The following is a 16,122-nucleotide window of genomic DNA, read 5'->3' as shown; positions in this document are numbered from 1 at the left end:
CATGCTTTTTGTCTCAAGTTACACGATTGAGCAGGATTATAAAATAGGTGCAAAAGAAAGCAAAGCTGAACTGGAGAGTTACAGGATGAATCTCCACAGGTGGCAATGTGGAGAGTGTGTCCTTCAAAAAGGGTCTAGGAAAGCTAAGGCTGAGGGAGGGGATAGAGCTGTTCTAGCTGCATTAACTTAATGTTAGTGGGGAACTGAAGAAGCTGAGTAGAATATTGCTGGCATGAGGACAAGTGGGTATAAGCTGGTTTTAAAGAGAAAAAGAGAAAGTTAAATTTGGAAATTGGAAGAGTATTCCTGTTAATCAGAGGAGAGAAGCTCTCTGGTAAGAATAGCGGGACAAAAAGATGCTTTAACAATGGATTTTGATTGGGTTTGTGAACTGAGATTATATTACGTGAGAGAAGGGGCAGAACTGGATGACCCAGAAATTCTTTTTAGTCTGGTTTCATTTGCTTGGAGTAAGTAAGCAGAAGTGTTACGTGACCTCTGAATTCCTTTCTCTCCAAATGGTAGAGCTTGATGTGTATTATAGACTCTTTCTCCTAGGAAGCACGAGGAACATCTTAGAACGTCAGGAATGAGCATGTACGAATGACCATGTTGGTTCTGTAGACCTGATGTTTTACACATCTGTGCTATATTGCAGAGCGGCATGATGCCCTGTATGTGGTCGGCTCTTTGGATGAAACACTGGAGCTCAGAGGAATGAGGTACCATCCCATTGATATAGAGACCTCTGTAATAAGAGCACACAAGAGCATTGCAGAATGGTAAGAGCCTCGGTATTACTTTTCTGTATCCTTGTATTCTAAAGCAGCAGAAATCAAGCTCTGTGGAACAGCATGCTAGATGGAGAGCTTGCTGTAGAGTGAACTCACCAAAATTTTGCTTAGAAAACTACTGCAGGGAGAGCAACTGAAATGTAATGCCCTTTTTCTGTCACTCAAAAAATAAAAAAAAAAAAAAAAAAAAAAGCCCACACCTTTATCAGAGTTGGTCTTCAAAGTCTGAATGAAACACAGAGAGGCTGGGGCATGAACAGGGCAGCAGAGCACTTGCAGGTTGTGCTGTTGACTGCCCTTACTGTGTCAGGACGAATGCACTTGGATGTAGTAAACACATCTCAAGGATTTCTTGAATGGTATCTTCTAACTTAAATTAGTCTCGTTTGGTCCTAATGGATGATTTACGCCATTTGGCTGTAGGTCCTCTTCAGTCTCAAAGTGGAAGTGTTTACTGGTAAGCTTTGGGAGGTTTTGGCTTTTCCTTTAATAGTTGCTGAAAGTTTACACAAGTACATTAATCTCAAGTGTGCACACACTGAACATGAAATCTTAATGGTTCCTGTTTTAATCTGTAAGTGCAAAGGACTTTTAAACACATGATTGTGTACATGTAAAAGAAAAAGACCTACTTACATTTTGTACACAGACGGTTACAAAACAAGTGGCAGAGAATATCCCAAGAAGTTACAGCTTTAAGACTCTTGATTTATGAGTATTCTCACATTATTGTTATATCACTTGTTCCCATTTGTTATATTGTTCAACTCCTTACAAAATCTATTTCCAGTGAGACTCTCTTTGATAACTAGCTTCTTTTGACTGTTGTGTTGGTTTTTTTCTCACCATTAATATTTGTATCATGCTGACAGTGCTGTGTTTACATGGACCAACTTGCTTGTGGTGGTTGTGGAGTTGGAAGGCTCAGAACAAGAAGCGCTGGACCTGGTTGCGCTGGTAACAAATGTGGTTCTGGAAGAGCATTATCTCATAGTAGGTGTTGTAGTTATTGTGGACCCTGGTGTTATTCCTATAAATTCCCGTGGTGAGAAACAACGAATGCACTTGAGAGACGGATTTTTAGCTGACCAGTTGGATCCTATTTATGTTGCCTACAACATGTGAAAACAGAAAATCACATCAAGGCTAAAGCACCAAAATTAAGGGCCTTTCATTTTCTGTGGTTTTAAAAGCTGTGGAAGACCTTAGGAAAATGGAGATACTAATCTTCACAGACCTTCATCTCTCAGATTGCATCTGCTTTCATAAGTCCATTGTAATGATTTCAGCTGTTTTAGGATGGAGAGATTACTGGAATTCCTGAAGGAAGCTTATTGGAACTGTCATGGACCAGTGTTTTTTTTACAATAATTATGAATGTCAGTACTTGATGCACTGCATAAAAGGACATAAGGCGGGGTAGGAAGAGAACACCAGCTGTGAGGAGGACTCTTGGAAATAATACTGAAAGTTGTGAGTAACCGTTCGGAGTTCACCCTCCGTGTCATTGTTTGCAATATATTGGCAGTATCTGGGTTGAGGCGTAACTTTCAAGATTGCACACATCTCTACCATATTCTCTACTGTACTGAAAGGAATTTTGCACATATTTGAGATTTAAAAATGCAGCATTTTTAGTTTAAATCACTGACTTACCCCTATTCAGAAGAAACAAATTCATTCCAATCCAGATTCAATATAACAACAATTATGCTGCTGTTCAGCTTTTTTTTGTACCAAGCGAAAACAAATACTGCAACTGTAACAAGGTTACTCATCGTGCCATGCTGGACTCTGTAATGCTATAAACTTTATAATAAAATATAAATTAATATCCAGTTTTAACTACTTCATGCAGGAGCCTTTACTGCTCTTACTGTCGTAACTTCATGTTAAAGTTGCTTGTTTTCATAGCATTAGCTGTTAATTACTGCCCTGCATAACGCCAAGTATTTGAAAACTCATTCCAAAGCCAATAGTCTCTGAATGATTTGTAGAAATGTTTACAAAGCATGGTCTTACAATATTTTCCCTGAATATCCTGTGCTAAAATTTACGATAGTGATTTTTTTTTTTTTTCCCCACCATGGAAAAGTGTTAGTTAGCTTGTTATGCTGTGGTACAAACTTTCTTCTTTTTTTTTTTTTTTTTTTTTTTAATTTTAGAGTTGTATGTAGGCAGCTTTTTTGTTCAAGCTGAAATAGCCAGTTGGTTGAGTCACACTTGACTAATTAAGGTTTTGAAGTTCCTGCCTGATCTAATACTGCAGTGAACCTAATTCAGAAAGAGAATGTGAAGTTACTCAAATACTTCAGGTATTTGAAGGCAAGCACGAGACTAGCAAATAATTATTTTTATAGAGTTGTTAAAGACTTTGAGCTACATGAAATTTTTTTAATAATGCATGAGTTTGGCAAAAGAGCCAGGTTTTTCTGCAAGGCAATTCTGCCCAGATCAGTGCCTAAGAAAGATGGATGTCCGTCTCCCGATACAAGGATATCAAATTGACTCCTGGTCAGATAGACTATAAAATCTTCAACAAAAAGCTTTCGTATATAGTAGTTCTGTGCCCTACTTGTGTTTGGCTGTGGTGTATTATACAGCTGCATACTCTATTATGACTGTAATTATGTACAGAACTTGTGTAACTTATTAAGTACAGCAACCTCTTGCAGTGGACTTCGGGATGCCCCTCACAACAAGACAGCTGGCAAAAGGAAAGAACTACCTAACCCCCATTTTAATGTTGTAGTTTTTTAGCAAATAAAGCATTGTAAGATTTTTGTATTGAGATATTGATGACAGTGAGACAAGTTGCCTTGTAAAGTAAATCTAAAACAAAAAGCACATTAAACATTTCAAAACAGCTCTTGAAAATCTGACTTGCTCAATGTTGAAACTGACGCTGTTGGAGAAGCTTAGCTTTCTTAACGCCCTTTTCCCCGGTGTTTTGGTCAGTTTAATGTCTGAGGAGCTTTTACTGGTCAATTTCATTCCGGTTGCTTTATAATTAAAGCAACTGCACATCCTCAAGGCCTGGATGTTCCCGCATTGTGTGTATTTCCAGTACCCCATGGCAGCGCTCTCCGGGCTCTGGCTTACCTGCCCTGCCCGTGGGCCCTCCCCGCCGCAGCGGGCACCGGGCCCACACCGAGGTCTCTGGGAACGGGGGCAGCGGGGGTCACGCCCCTCCGCAGCGCGGTGCTGCTCGTCTCGCACAGCGCAGCCCCGGCCGAGGCCCGGAAAGCCCAGCTGGCTCCGCGCAGCGGGGAGACGGGAGCAGCCCGGCACCAGGGCGCTGCCCAGAGCCGCTGCCGGCCCGCCCGGCAGGGAGCGCAGCCGCCCCGCAGAGCGACAAGATGGCGGCCGCTGCCTCAGGGCGGCGTTACCCCGCGCTTCCTGACGTCAGCAGGGCGCGCGGCGGCGCGTGCGCGCGGTGCCGGGCCGTGGCGGCCGGCGGGGCGGCAGCGCCATGGGGCCGGCGGGGCCGGCGGGGCCGGCGGGGCGGCGGGCGGGCGGCGGGCGGGGCTTGGCGCGGGGCGGCGGGGCGGAGCGGCCGCACGGGTGCGAGCAGTGCGGGAAGGCCTTCGCGCAGGCCGGCGCCTTGGCCAAGCACCGGCGGGTGCACACCGGGGAGAAGCCGTACCGCTGCCCGGTGTGCGCCAAGGCCTTCGCGCTCTCCTCGGGGCTGGTGCTCCACAAGCGCACGCACACCGGGGAGCGGCCCCACGCCTGTGCGCTCTGCGGCAAGGCCTTCATCTCCTCCTCGCACCTCGCCCTCCACCTGCGCTCCCACACGGGCGAGAGGCGGTACCAGTGCCCCGTCTGCGGCAAGCTTTTCCTCCAGTCCTCCCACCTGGTGCGCCACAAGGCCATCCACAGCGGCGAGCGGCCTTTCAAGTGCGAGGACTGCGGCAAGCTCTTCGGGCGCGCCTCCCACCTGGCGACCCACCGCCGCGTGCACACGGGCGAGCGGCCGTTCAAGTGCGCACAGTGCGAGAAGGCCTTCACGCAGAAGGCCGGGCTGGTGCTCCACGTCCGCCTGCACACCGGCGAGCGGCCCTACCGGTGCGACAAGTGCGGGAAGAACTTCCGCTCCTCCGCCCACCTCGTCTCGCACCAGCTTCTGGAGTCAGGGGAGAGGAACTTCAAGTGCGCCGCCTGCGGGAAGGCCTTCAAGCAGGCGGCGTCCCTCAAGCAGCACCTGAAGACCCATGAGGCGCGCGAGCCTCACTGCTGCTCGGTCTGTGGCCGAGCCTTTTCCAGGTCCTCTTACCTCCAGCTTCACATGAGAACGCACAGCGGTGAGCGGCCGTACCACTGCTTGGTTTGCAACCGGACGTATGCCAAAATTTCAACCTTTGAAAAACATTGTAAAAGGCACCAGCAGGATGAAGAGCGGCCTGATGTGAGGCCCAGCGCGATGACCACCAGGGCAAAAGCCCTGGCCGAAAAGAAAAAGCAGGAGCAGAAACGGCAGCGCCGAGATGACTGCCTCGAGCAACCTCAGCAGGCTGACCCAAAGCAGCAGCAGGTGGAAAAGCTGTAAAATCATTAAAACAAGAACCGTTCCTGGGCCCCTGCAACATGGCTTGTGGGAGGTGGGAGCTTCTGGTTTAATTTTTAACAAAAACAACAATGACATGCTGCACCAGCATTACTCCAGAGCGTATTTCCCAATGAGATTCTCTCTCTGCCGCAAGGCTCAATGCAAACACTTCTCCAGGGCGCAGCAAGGTACTTAAAAGTCCGCTGAGGTCCCCCGCAGTCCGGGTGGCGTACAGAACGCTGCGCGGTTACAGGGGGTTTCCACCCTGTTTGCAGGCCCCAGTGGTTTTGTTTCATGTCAGCAGTGTTTGCTAACGCAGACTTCTGGGGATTCCTGACCAAAGCACCTGCTTTTACCCAGATTGAAGGAGGGATGATGGTTCTTTGTATGCAGAAATAAATTAAGTTGTAGTCTTTTAAGCGAAGGCAAAGGTTTTGGTTGAAGAGGCAAGAGAGTTGGTGCACCTACAGAAAACAGATTTGTACCAACAGTGGGTTTAGGAAACAAGTAGGAATTTATCCTGCAAAACAGGATTTGTTTTTAAAAACACTGTACATAGCAAGAAAATAGCATCTTTGAGCCTTTTCTGTTTTTCTCACTGTTAGTTACAACGAGGCATTGTACTTGGCATCCAGATACTGCTGTGTATGAAGTATGTTTAAAGCACGGCAGATTTATTGCCAAGGCAACTTAACTCATCTTTCTCGAAACTAATAAAGACAGGTGCCAAAAATCTGTAACTCATCTTGACTGAGTTTGACTTTTGAAATCCCAGATTGTAGTAAAGGTACAAGAAATTTTTATTTTATTTTAAACCTGACTTTTGGGAATGTAAAATATAGTGACAAGGGAATTCTAAGCCTTGTCTCCTGAATTAAACTGCTGTAGCTGATTTGCTGGCTAGTCACCATGCTGAGGGAATAAGGCAAGATGCCACGAAAGGGTTGCTGTCGAAGCGGAATGTTTCAGATTTATTCTGGGGTACAAGATCGGACTCCAGTGAGTACTAAGTAATTTTGTAAGCATTAACAAAATGGCCTTTATTACAGCAGTGTTCTTCATGAGCCAGCACTTTGTACTGACTTTCGATAAGCTTTATGTCATTGTAGCAACAGTACTATGAGCTTCTTTACATCCTTATTTATTGGTTATTGTTACCCAGTAATTTATTATGACAGAAAAATGGAAGCAGTGAGTTCCGCTTTAAGTTCACATTCCTGATTTTCTGTACCAAGTCCCTGATTATTTTAATGCTATTTCCCTGCCATTGTGTGAAAACACGTATTACGCACTTTAATGATCTTTTTGGATAGGCTTCTGGTTTGGGTTTCTATAGCATGTTCACAGCTTTGCTTTAAGGCCAAAAAAGGAATTTTTCAAAAGCTTGCACATTTAAAGTATTGCAGTGTATCAGGCCACAAATCACGTTGGTAGATGATAGATCTGGATTACATCTAAGAACTAATTTATAGCTAACAAAACTGCATTAAATAATTCTTTAACTTTTTGTACTTCAGGATTTCCTTGGCGCTGGGTATACTGAGATACAACTCTTCTTGTTGAACTGATGGTTTTGTATTCAGCTGATTAATATACTTTAAATATTTATGTGGTCAGATATTTCAAATGAGATCTATCTAAACCAGTGTTTCTCATCATGACAAATTCTAATGTAAATTTTTGCTACAGTCTTGAGATTTTGGGTTGTGACCAGTCATGTTGTTAGGAGGAACTAGACACGCTGGGTTTTATTTCCAGTTCAGTTATGCCAGTCCCACATAGGCAGAGTTCTATCTTGTTTTGTATTTCAGTACAGGTTATTAAAATAATACACACTGCTCTCTTTTCCTGCAGTCGCTTTTTTTCTTTAATCCTGTTCTCACCTAAATATAAAAGTTTGCTTATGGAAGTGAAAAATATTTGCTAATTTTCTAGCATTCCTTGAAACTTAGCTTGCAAAGGTAACTGCAAAATAACGATTTCTCTTTCATTTCTGGCATTTCTCTGCCAGATGTGGACAGCAGTGCCCTGGTGGTTCTGTCTGTACCTGTAACATGGCATGCCTACACGCAGAACCAAAATTTCAGTGGGAAGAAAATGTAATAGTGGCCTTTTAAAGATCAGTTGTATGTTGCTCCTTTAATAGTTTTGGAGGTGTTTTGGTTTATTTTGCTTTGTTTAACAAGCTTCCCATTTTTTTCTTCTAGTTTCTTCCTCTGTCAGCTGTCTTCCCCCTGCAAGCAGAAGTCCACTCTGTCTGGGATGCAGGGTGAACTCAGACTTTGTATGGTGAAATCCAGCATCAAGAATATTTCGGACTGGGAAAACGGAAAATGTGCTCTAATGCCCTGACTGTTGCATTACAGTCAGTAAGGCCAGGCAAATCCTTTAGATTTAATATCTGGTAAGGGAATAAGTTCAGTCCATGGAGCACTCACAGAAATGCTGCCGCTTTCTTTTGAAATGTATTTTTCAGCTTAATGTACAGAGGGAGCAGGAATGTGCTTTGATGTCGCTAGACTGCCAGGATGGAGAAGCATCTCTCAGTGCTGTCGCAGCTTGCAGCATGGAGTTCTGAGTGCACAGGAGACGTGCCCCAGCAGCACAGTGCTTTGCTTACACACTTGCTTTACTCCATTCAACAAGGTCAGGAATGTTCCTCCTCTGGGGTCTGTAGAAGTCCACATCTGATTTGTGGAAAAAGCATAATTCATTTTCCTTTTTAAAATAAGTTATTTTTCTTGCTGTCAGCACATGAACTCTGCTGTTGAATGGTTCAGCCTGAATGCACTTCCATCAACAGTTAACAGCATGAATTTTTTTTTTGGATGTGCTCACAACAATAATCAGCAGTCCCAGTAAGATTAGATCCTCTGTGGAAGAACATTTTTGTGAGGATCTGGTACAGTCATTTTGTCTGGTGCTGGTAATTTTATGTCTGATCCAGAGGGTTCCCCTTCACAGACGCTGTCCATCTAAATTATCTGGGAAGAGTGCAGGTTCTAACCTCCCAGAGCAAAAAGGAATGGCAGCATTTTTAATTAGGAAAATGTAATTCAGCAGAGCTCCAATGCAGCATGTATGAACTAAATCTGCCCCAGTCTGTTGCTTTTCTAGTTTGCAAAGTTAATTGGACTCTTGGGCTCTTGCTGTTAGTGTACTTTATTTTCTTTGCTTCATTTTTAGTACTTTTGGTAAGTAGTTCTTGTCTTGACAGGGCATTTAATATAAGAAACCATCTGTTGGTGCCCTTCCTGATGGGAAATTCACCTTTATCCTCTTCTATAGGCAGGCAAAAGTGTAACTGACAAATGTGTCCAAACGTCAGGTAGGCACTGGTAGTGTAACGCTGCTGTTTCATCCTCGGGCAGCCTCTGAGGGCCCCAAGGGTCCCACAGCGCAGACCCCAGAGCTCCCTGTTACCAAACCATCATTCTGCAGGTTGTCACACGCCAGTCTGCACTGATGGCAAAAATGTGGATTTTCTGAGCGCTCCTGGGATCGATGCAATGTCAGATCGATGTAACCAGTGCCAGTGAGCTAAGAGCACGCACACCTCTGGTACCCAGCAGGCACATCTGTTGCATGAGGTGGGGGCATAACTAAAAATTATTTAATAATGTCATTAGCCTCTCACCTTCCCTTCCTGAAGGCTGAACTATCCCTGCTAGAGCCTGTAAACCAGTGGTGTCAAGACTGGCACTTCTAAGTATCTACCCTGTCGTTTCAGGGAGGCTAGCCAGTTGCTTTAGCCTTTTGAGCCTCCTTCAGAGCCAGCTGTGACGTCTTCCTTGCAAAGCTCTGACACCTGCTCTTTGGTCAGCCCCAAGGCTTGAGGGATTTTCCTTTTTCCCCAGAAAGCCTCCCCGCGCTTCTGAGCCATTCACAGTGCCACCCAAGCCCCTTGTCATGGCAGCATCCTTTTTCTTGGCTGGATGCAGGGGGCTTCCGCAGTCCGTGGGGCTGTGGGGTGTTGGCAGAGGTGCTGTGGGTGGCTGGCAGCAGCTGTGCCCCCGCGTGCGAGCAGCAGTGTGCGGTGGTGGGTTGTTGGCAGAGGCGGTTTATGCTGGGTGCTTGGGCTGGTCTTGCCCAAACTGCTTTGCCGGCCTCTCCCACCGTGCCAGTGTGCGGCTGTCCCCACAGTCCGCGCTCTCAGCTGAGCCACCACTTTGTGTCAAGAGCAGGACGCCAGGGGAGCTGAGCTGCAGTGCAGGCCGGGTGGTGCTGAGGGCTGTGACCATGCAGCCTCTCTTTCAGGAATTTCACTTCGGGAAACCTCTGCTTTCCTCGCTGACTGGGGAGGAGTGTTCAGGGCTTGGTGGCCTGTGCACCACATATGGCACCGCTGGCAGTCAGGGTGCTCACCTCAAAGGAAGATGCGCTCTCTGCCTCCCTGACAAGAGGCACCAGCTCTGCTGTGCTGTCTCCTGTGCCAGGTAAAGCCTCTCTGTGAATTCCCAGTAGTGGCATTACCAAGTCAAGGTCACCCTTCCTGCCAGAAACGTGCACAGTCACACTGCGTCACTCCCTGCTCCTGCTCTCATTGCTCGCCAAGGGAGAGGACGGCCTGCTCCGTGTCTCACCGGCTCTGCCAGCGTTCAAGCCGCGTGTTGCACCTACAGCTCTTCGCCACTGCGATGCTGTGCAGAGCTGCTGAAAAGGCTCAGTCTCAGGGAAGGGTTTCTCATCCATGTCAGCACTGCTGCTGCGGTGAGGCAGAAGGCAGGTGGGACTTGGAGACCTGCCAGACAACCTCACCGGTAGACCCTTGTGCTGAAGCATCAGAGCCCTCTGCTGAACTCAGGTTCAGGCTCAAGAGAGGGTCATGAGAGTCCCCGCTACTCTGCCTAACCCTGGGGACACTGGGACAGATGGTGTCCCCACTCATTGTCCTCATACGCTGCCCCAGGTCTGTACAAGTGTTGGAAACAGCTGAACTGAGAACCGATGGGAATGTTAATGTAGTGGAAGTTTCTTGGATGCTAAACAGGTTCTCCACAATGAGCACTACCCTGGGCTGGAAAAACTGCTTTTTTAATTCTAGATGGAGTACAAAGCGTTGTCTTTCTTGTATGCGTGTCTCTGCTGAGTGTCCCCTTCCACAGCTTGGGAAGCAGATGAGAGCAACAAGATGGCCCATGTCATTTTGCATATTAAATTGTTACAAAACACGGAATGAGGTAAAAATGACACCATCATCTGCAGGCATCTTTGTCGTGAATTTGTTGCTATAGATGTTGCCAGCCGTGAACGCCTAACTCACAGGTATTGCTGAGCTGGACAGCAAGTGCAGGCTGAAAAAGGCATGCACCTAGGCTGCGGGGATGTGGTCCTAGGTTCAGTTTTGGCTCTGCAAAGGCTCACCACTGCAAGGCCCTGCATGACCCTGGCAGCAGCAGACACATCCTGAACAGCAGCAGTCGCGCAGAGATGAATTGCGCTCCTTTGGCCTTGCAGATACATCTGCCAGTTAGTACAGCCAGGCAGAACACAGCGGTGGTGACAGCCTTGGGCTGTTTGGCCAGCCACAGTGATGCCAGGGAGGAGATGAAGGGTTGATGCCCAACAGGAAAGAAACCCAGGGGTGTGAGCCATAGCAGTGCTTCAGGCTGCGTCCTCCAGGCTTCCCCTCTGACACCGAAGGGCAGCTGGGGAGCTGCACACAGCCCTGGCACAAAAGGACACGTTTTTCACCGCAGACCAATTGCGGCCCAGAGACCAAACCAACATTTTATTCTCACCATTTCCACGCATTCTGGAGGCTGTGCCTGGTCTACATTAACACACTGTGGTCACACGGTACAGATCCCCCCTTCCCTTCTGACTGAGCCTGGAGACCTTGCCAAGGCACATCCCAGGCCCAGAAGCTGTCCCCAGCCCAGGAGCCTCGTATGCTTTCGCTTCCAGTTCTGCAGGCTGCTAAGAGCAGGATTCATTGACATGAGAAAAGCCTGGGCTGTTAGATGGTTATGCTTTGCCTTTCAAGCCAAGGGTATCTCAAAAATGCGTGGGCTCTGCTGAGCCCCTGTGACGGGCCAGGGGCTGTGCTGCCTGGGTTAGTACCATGCACAGGGTGGTCAGAGCCCACAGGAATCAACGGGAGCCTTTCTGTTCAGGCCAGTGGGCTCAGAACCATGTTTCTGTAACCAGCCCTTCTGCAATCACCTTCTACTTCAGCCCTTGAATTTCCTTTCCCTTTGCAAGCAAGCTTGGATTGCAGCGTCCGCCTGCCTCCAGCCCCATGCACGTCCTTTGCATACAGCAGGAGGGAAGGAGCTTGAAATAAGGCATTCAGACACCGCATCCAGCCAGGTGGGCACTGGCTGACAGGCTTTCCTGAGCCGTGTGGGTGTTTCTTGTTCACAAAGCCGCAGAACTTAATAAGCTGCTTAAGTCTAGCACAAGCTTAACTCCAAGAAGCCCCCGATCACACCCAGTCTTTCTCCTGGAGGAGTGATGCTGCTCTGCATCTCTCCGGCATGAGCAGGAGGTGCTCACCTGCTTCCCACCAGCTCACTCATGCTCAAAGAACTCATGGCAAGCAGCGGTGACCATGGCAATGAAGGCTACAAACTCCTGGAAGTCGCACTCTGCATCCCCATCGCTGTCCAGTGCCTCCATGACTTTGTCCACAGTCTCCTGGTCTTTGATCTCCTGAAGGGACAGAAACAGGCAGCCAAAGCTGGGCAGGATCAGACTGAGGCCCAGGCAGTAACAAGTCCCCGCTTCTCAGGAACTCTCATGGCTGAATCTCCGTTCAGACACATCCCAAATAGCTGGTGCCTGTTTCCCATCTGCGTTGGCGCACCGCTCTGCACTTGCAGCAGCAGCTGTGCAACAGCAGTCCTCCTGAAGCAGGATTTTCAGCCACAGCTGTGCTGCCGGGAAGGCCACCTTGAGCCCCTTGGGGCAAGGCTGCCCCCCCCACCCCTTCCCAGGGAAGGATATTTCCCTAGTATCCAACCCAAACCCCAACCTCCAACACAGGGTGTTGCCCTTGTCCTGCCACCCGCTGCTCCTGCAGAGCTGAGGCAAAGTGTTTAATGCACTACTGCATGAATAACCCCCTTCCCCTTCTCTTGCTTCGCATGGGAGACGGAGTTAGCGGAGCCTGGCAGCTGCTCAACGCGGCTTTCTGCACCCACCCAGCCATGCTGTGCGGAGGGCAATACTTACGCCAAGGAAATGGGTCAACTCGTTGTTAATGAGTTCCTTCAGTTCTGATTTCTTCAGCTTGTGCTTATCTCCCTCCTTCCCTGAGTACTGGTGAAAGGCATCAATGATGGCAATCATGGCTTTCTCCAGCTCAGACATGATCACAGCGTGGCCCTGAGGTCAGAGGGAGTGATGGGTGAGTTAGCCTGGGCAAGTTCCAGCAATGCCTTTTGCTTTGCAAGCACAGCCACCCCAGGACTACCCCCGTGCATCAGCAATGCTGAGGCCCTCACTGAAAACGTGCTGCTGAAGGGCCACCACTATCAGCTCTCGATTCAGGGAGGAAGATGAGAGACCTTGGCTCTGCCTCCGAGAGCTCTCGAGGAGAGGAGAGCCACAGTGTGAAGAGTGCCTGGTGTGGGACTGTCACATGCCGGGAGCCGACACATCCCCCGGGCTGATGTGAGTTTGGGTCTCTGTGTGAGCAAAGCACAGGGGAGGAAGCGAGGAGAGGCTGCAAAGCCCTGGCAGCTTCCAGCAAAGTGCTCCTGCATTTTCCGCCTGCGTGGACCTGGCTATCAAGGCGGCATGTCACTTCACCTCTTCTTTCTCCCACTGCTTAACCCATTACTTTGTTCTCCTTACCTGGGAGAGGGGCAGGCAGGGGTTTCATTTCTGCACATGGAGTTTCAGAAAGGTTTTGCTGTCCCCTCTCCGCAGGTGCTCTTGCCCCTGCCTTCCTTGCCTGCAAGGCCTGGCTCCAACTGAGTAGCCGGGGGACCCAGGGCCAGAACCAGTGGCACAAAATAAGCACATCTCCTCTAACCTCCCTCCTCCCACACTTGATCTGGAGACCCTCTTGGGAATGTTAATCATCGGGATCGCAGTGTTTCCTGCAGATTTCAGAAAGAGGCAAACCAAAGAGACTGACTGAAAAGGGAGATGCAAAACCACCTTCTGAAAAGCTGTCTAATGCACTGATGGTGGGGAGAACAAAAAAAGCCTTATTGTCTGGCACTTGGTTAATTCACACCCCTCGGATAAATGTCTCCTTCCCTGCAGCCTGGCTCCTGTTTCGCCACCGCAAGGCCTGCTGCTGGAGGCACTGAATCTCATCCTACAGCCTGACTCAAGCTGACTCCCTCCCCTGTGCACCAGTCAGCGTCCAAACTGCAAAACCGTTTCCAGTCAGGTAGGAAATATTCCTGAAGCACTACATGCATCCATCCTAACGGCCCTTTGTATGCTCGTGCCCTGAGCCAGCTGCCAGTGGCGCTGCCTGCTTCCCCATCCGCAAGGCTGAGGAGCGTTCCAGCTCCCCGCCAGCCTCTGCTTTAGCGGCGGAGCTCGGAGCTGTGCCGGTGCCCCCGCACCACCCCTCCCGCAGCAGCGGCCCACCTGCTCTGGCAGCCGAGCACCTGCCCCGGCGTCCCCCAGCCCCTCTCACCTCCCTCTGCGGCGGGGCCGTGGCACAGCAGCGCGGGGCGGCCGGGGCTCGCTGCCTTCTTATGGCCGGGGGCGGAGAGCCCGGGCCCTGCGGCAGCGCCCGCGGCACCAATGGCAGCGGGGGGCGGGGGGCCGAGCCGGGCGCGGGGCCGCAGCGCAGGGCCGCGCACACAGGGCGCATTGACGCGCCGCAGCCCACGGCCGCGGGCGTGGGCGCTGCCGCAGAGAAAGGCGCCGTTGTGGGACAAGACGTCGCTGGGCAGTCAGCAGGAGAGCCGGCCTGGCCGCACCGCGCGTGCTGCGGCTCTCGCTCACAGCAAAGGCGATGAACCGTGAGCCCTGGCTGCACAGGCGTGGTCAGAGCTGGGCTGGGGGCCCCAACGCCTGCCCCGAGGTGCCCCACAGCCACGGCCGTGGCCAGAGCCAGGCGTGTGGCAATGGTGGCCCGTCCCTGTCCCTGTGGGCCCTGTCCCAGGGCTGCAGCACCCTCTAGGGCAGAGTTCTCCTTGGCATCTGACGGGAACATCCATCGCGGCATCTTGTGCCTGCGGCCTCTTGTCCTGTCACGTGCACCTCTGAAACAGGTCTGGCTGTGTCTTCTCTGCCACCCCACAAGTCTGGGGGACAGTGGCACCCTTTTGGGGGAATTGCAATCGTATCGGGCTGTGCGTGCTTGAAGGACAGAGCTGGCAGCAGCAGCAGCTCCTCCCTGATGCCTGTGGGAGGAACAATGCCCGATTCTGCAGCCTGCCTTACCAAGCCCTCACAAAAAGCCATGTCGAGTGGCTCAGGGTTGTGAAGGTGCTCTCACAAGGCTGTCACCTGGCTGGCAACTGTGACACCTCCCTTTGGCTGGGGGGATGGTAGGAACCTCCTGCCTGTGTCTACCTGTCATGCTTGTCATAGCTGTGCAGGTGGTGTGGCTCAGAAGTCCTCTGCCGGCCCCAGCAGCCACCACAGGCATTAAACGCACTTTTATTTAAACCCAAGAGCTGCAAGTTTCCCTTCCCACCAGAGGCTCCCTCGCAGGCTGGTGCACAGGCTTGATGGAGGTGATGCTTTGTGGGGGCTGGCGGGCAGCCCAGCAGGGAGGGGGGATCTGGAGGGGAGCAGGGAACGAGCAGCAAACAGCGTCTTTCATCCAGAGCGCTCCTGGTAGCGCAGCACAAGCAGGTGGTTTATAACCACAGAGAACATGCTGAAGAAAGCAGGTTTCCAGTGTGTTTCATTGCCTAGCCATGCTGTTTTCCGAGAATGGGATGGGATGAGCCAAAGTTGAAGCTGTCTGCTATTACTTATGTAGCACGTTTCCATTTACACCTTTTTTTACTGCAGTACAGGATCAATAATTATCTTATGCCTGTGTCGAATTTCAGGCTCAGTACAACTCAGAACAGATCACCACTGTTACTGAGAAGATGGGTTAGCAACACCCATGATGGAGAGCCCAGAGGTGTCATCTCATTACCATAGTCAGCTCCCGTGGAGAAATGTGAGGAGTGTAAGAGCCTTAAACATATGCTTGTGGAGCAGGAAGAAGATCTGAACTTCTTAAAAGATGTCCCTTTGAAGAGGTAAGACTGTATTGCTGCGCAAACCCCGTTCCTGTGTTCCCCAAAGCTACCGTGGATGAGATCACTGACACAAGGGTTACCATGTTATTTAACGGCTTGTCACATACCGGTGTGAAAGAAACCCTTCCACATTGATCATTTTCTTACATCAGCTCTTGAAAGCTTTTGTAACAGCTTCAAACGCTGGTTTGGAGAAAAACAGTTTCCCCAGTGTTAAGCTTTAGTATGTTGACTCTAAATATAGTCCTGACCACTGAAATTCTTGCATTAATTGCACTGCAAACTGCAGCAGTTATCTGTGCTCTCATTGGACTGGCAGAGATAGAAGTCACGCTTTTAGGCAGTGGTATTTCTAGCGTGGAGATAGTTTATCGATAATCTTGCAATATTCTATTTTTTCCAAGGGTGTTTGTTTTCATTTAAGAGCTAGCTATAAATGGGGCTCTCTGTCAGCAGGAAAGAAACAGGTTTTTTTTCTCCATCAATAGCAATTGATCTGGTAGATCTCTTAGCTCAGTCCTTAGCCAAGAAATGCATCAAAGCACACCATTTCTAGTCAGAGACAATCTTAGCTCAGCCTCATTAAAACAATTTCTGATGTTGT

The 16,122-nt window shown here is 49.5% G+C and overlaps 3 protein-coding genes and 1 long non-coding RNA gene across 8 annotated transcripts in view; 2 read left to right on the top strand and 2 right to left on the bottom strand.

Moving 5' to 3' along the window:
- DIP2A (disco interacting protein 2 homolog A) overlaps positions 1-3,662 on the top strand; it is a 122,093-nt gene extending 118,431 nt beyond the window's left edge. For both annotated transcript variants that reach the window (XM_055813197.1, XM_055813198.1), the window contains 2 exons: positions 659-782; positions 1,667-3,662. In XM_055813197.1, coding sequence (XP_055669172.1) covers positions 659-782; positions 1,667-1,919 — 377 coding nt within the window. In that variant the 3' untranslated portion in view covers positions 1,920-3,662. The remainder of the gene's footprint in view (positions 1-658; positions 783-1,666) is intronic.
- LOC129785091 (uncharacterized) lies at positions 623-1,780 on the bottom strand. The gene is made up of 3 exons (XR_008748625.1): positions 1,641-1,780; positions 995-1,290; positions 623-748 (listed from the first exon to the last, which is right to left on the bottom strand). It is a non-coding gene; the product is annotated as an uncharacterized LOC129785091 (long non-coding RNA).
- Positions 3,663-3,896: 234 nt separating the features above from the next.
- On the top strand, positions 3,897-7,182 carry LOC101912059 (zinc finger protein 239-like). Its single transcript, XM_055813199.1, has one exon. The coding sequence runs from the start codon at positions 4,267-4,269 to the stop codon at positions 5,341-5,343; it is 1,077 nt and encodes a 358-aa protein (XP_055669174.1). The 5' UTR covers positions 3,897-4,266; the 3' UTR covers positions 5,344-7,182.
- S100B (S100 calcium binding protein B) lies at positions 5,556-14,224 on the bottom strand. 4 transcript variants are annotated; one of them, XM_055813201.1, is made up of 4 exons: positions 13,946-14,224; positions 12,520-12,672; positions 11,842-11,997; positions 5,556-5,807 (listed from the first exon to the last, which is right to left on the bottom strand). In XM_055813201.1, the coding sequence occupies exons 1-3, from the start codon at positions 14,123-14,125 to the stop codon at positions 11,857-11,859; spliced, it is 474 nt and encodes a 157-aa protein (XP_055669176.1). In that variant the 5' UTR covers positions 14,126-14,224; the 3' UTR covers positions 5,556-5,807; positions 11,842-11,856. The 4 variants fall into 4 exon arrangements, with proteins under 4 accessions (XP_055669176.1, XP_055669177.1, XP_055669175.1 ...); XM_055813202.1 differs by lacking the exon at positions 5,556-5,807 and adding an exon at positions 10,493-11,011; XM_055813200.1 differs by lacking the exon at positions 5,556-5,807 and having other exon boundaries at positions 11,042-11,997; positions 13,946-14,211.
- Positions 14,225-16,122: the final 1,898 nt, after the last annotated feature.

This window comes from Falco peregrinus, chromosome 8 (genome assembly GCF_023634155.1).
Source record: "Falco peregrinus isolate bFalPer1 chromosome 8, bFalPer1.pri, whole genome shotgun sequence".
NCBI lineage: Eukaryota > Metazoa > Chordata > Aves > Falconiformes > Falconidae > Falco > Falco peregrinus.
The sequence above is the reverse complement of the archived record's forward strand: the minus strand, read 5'-3'. Positions and strand labels throughout refer to the sequence as shown.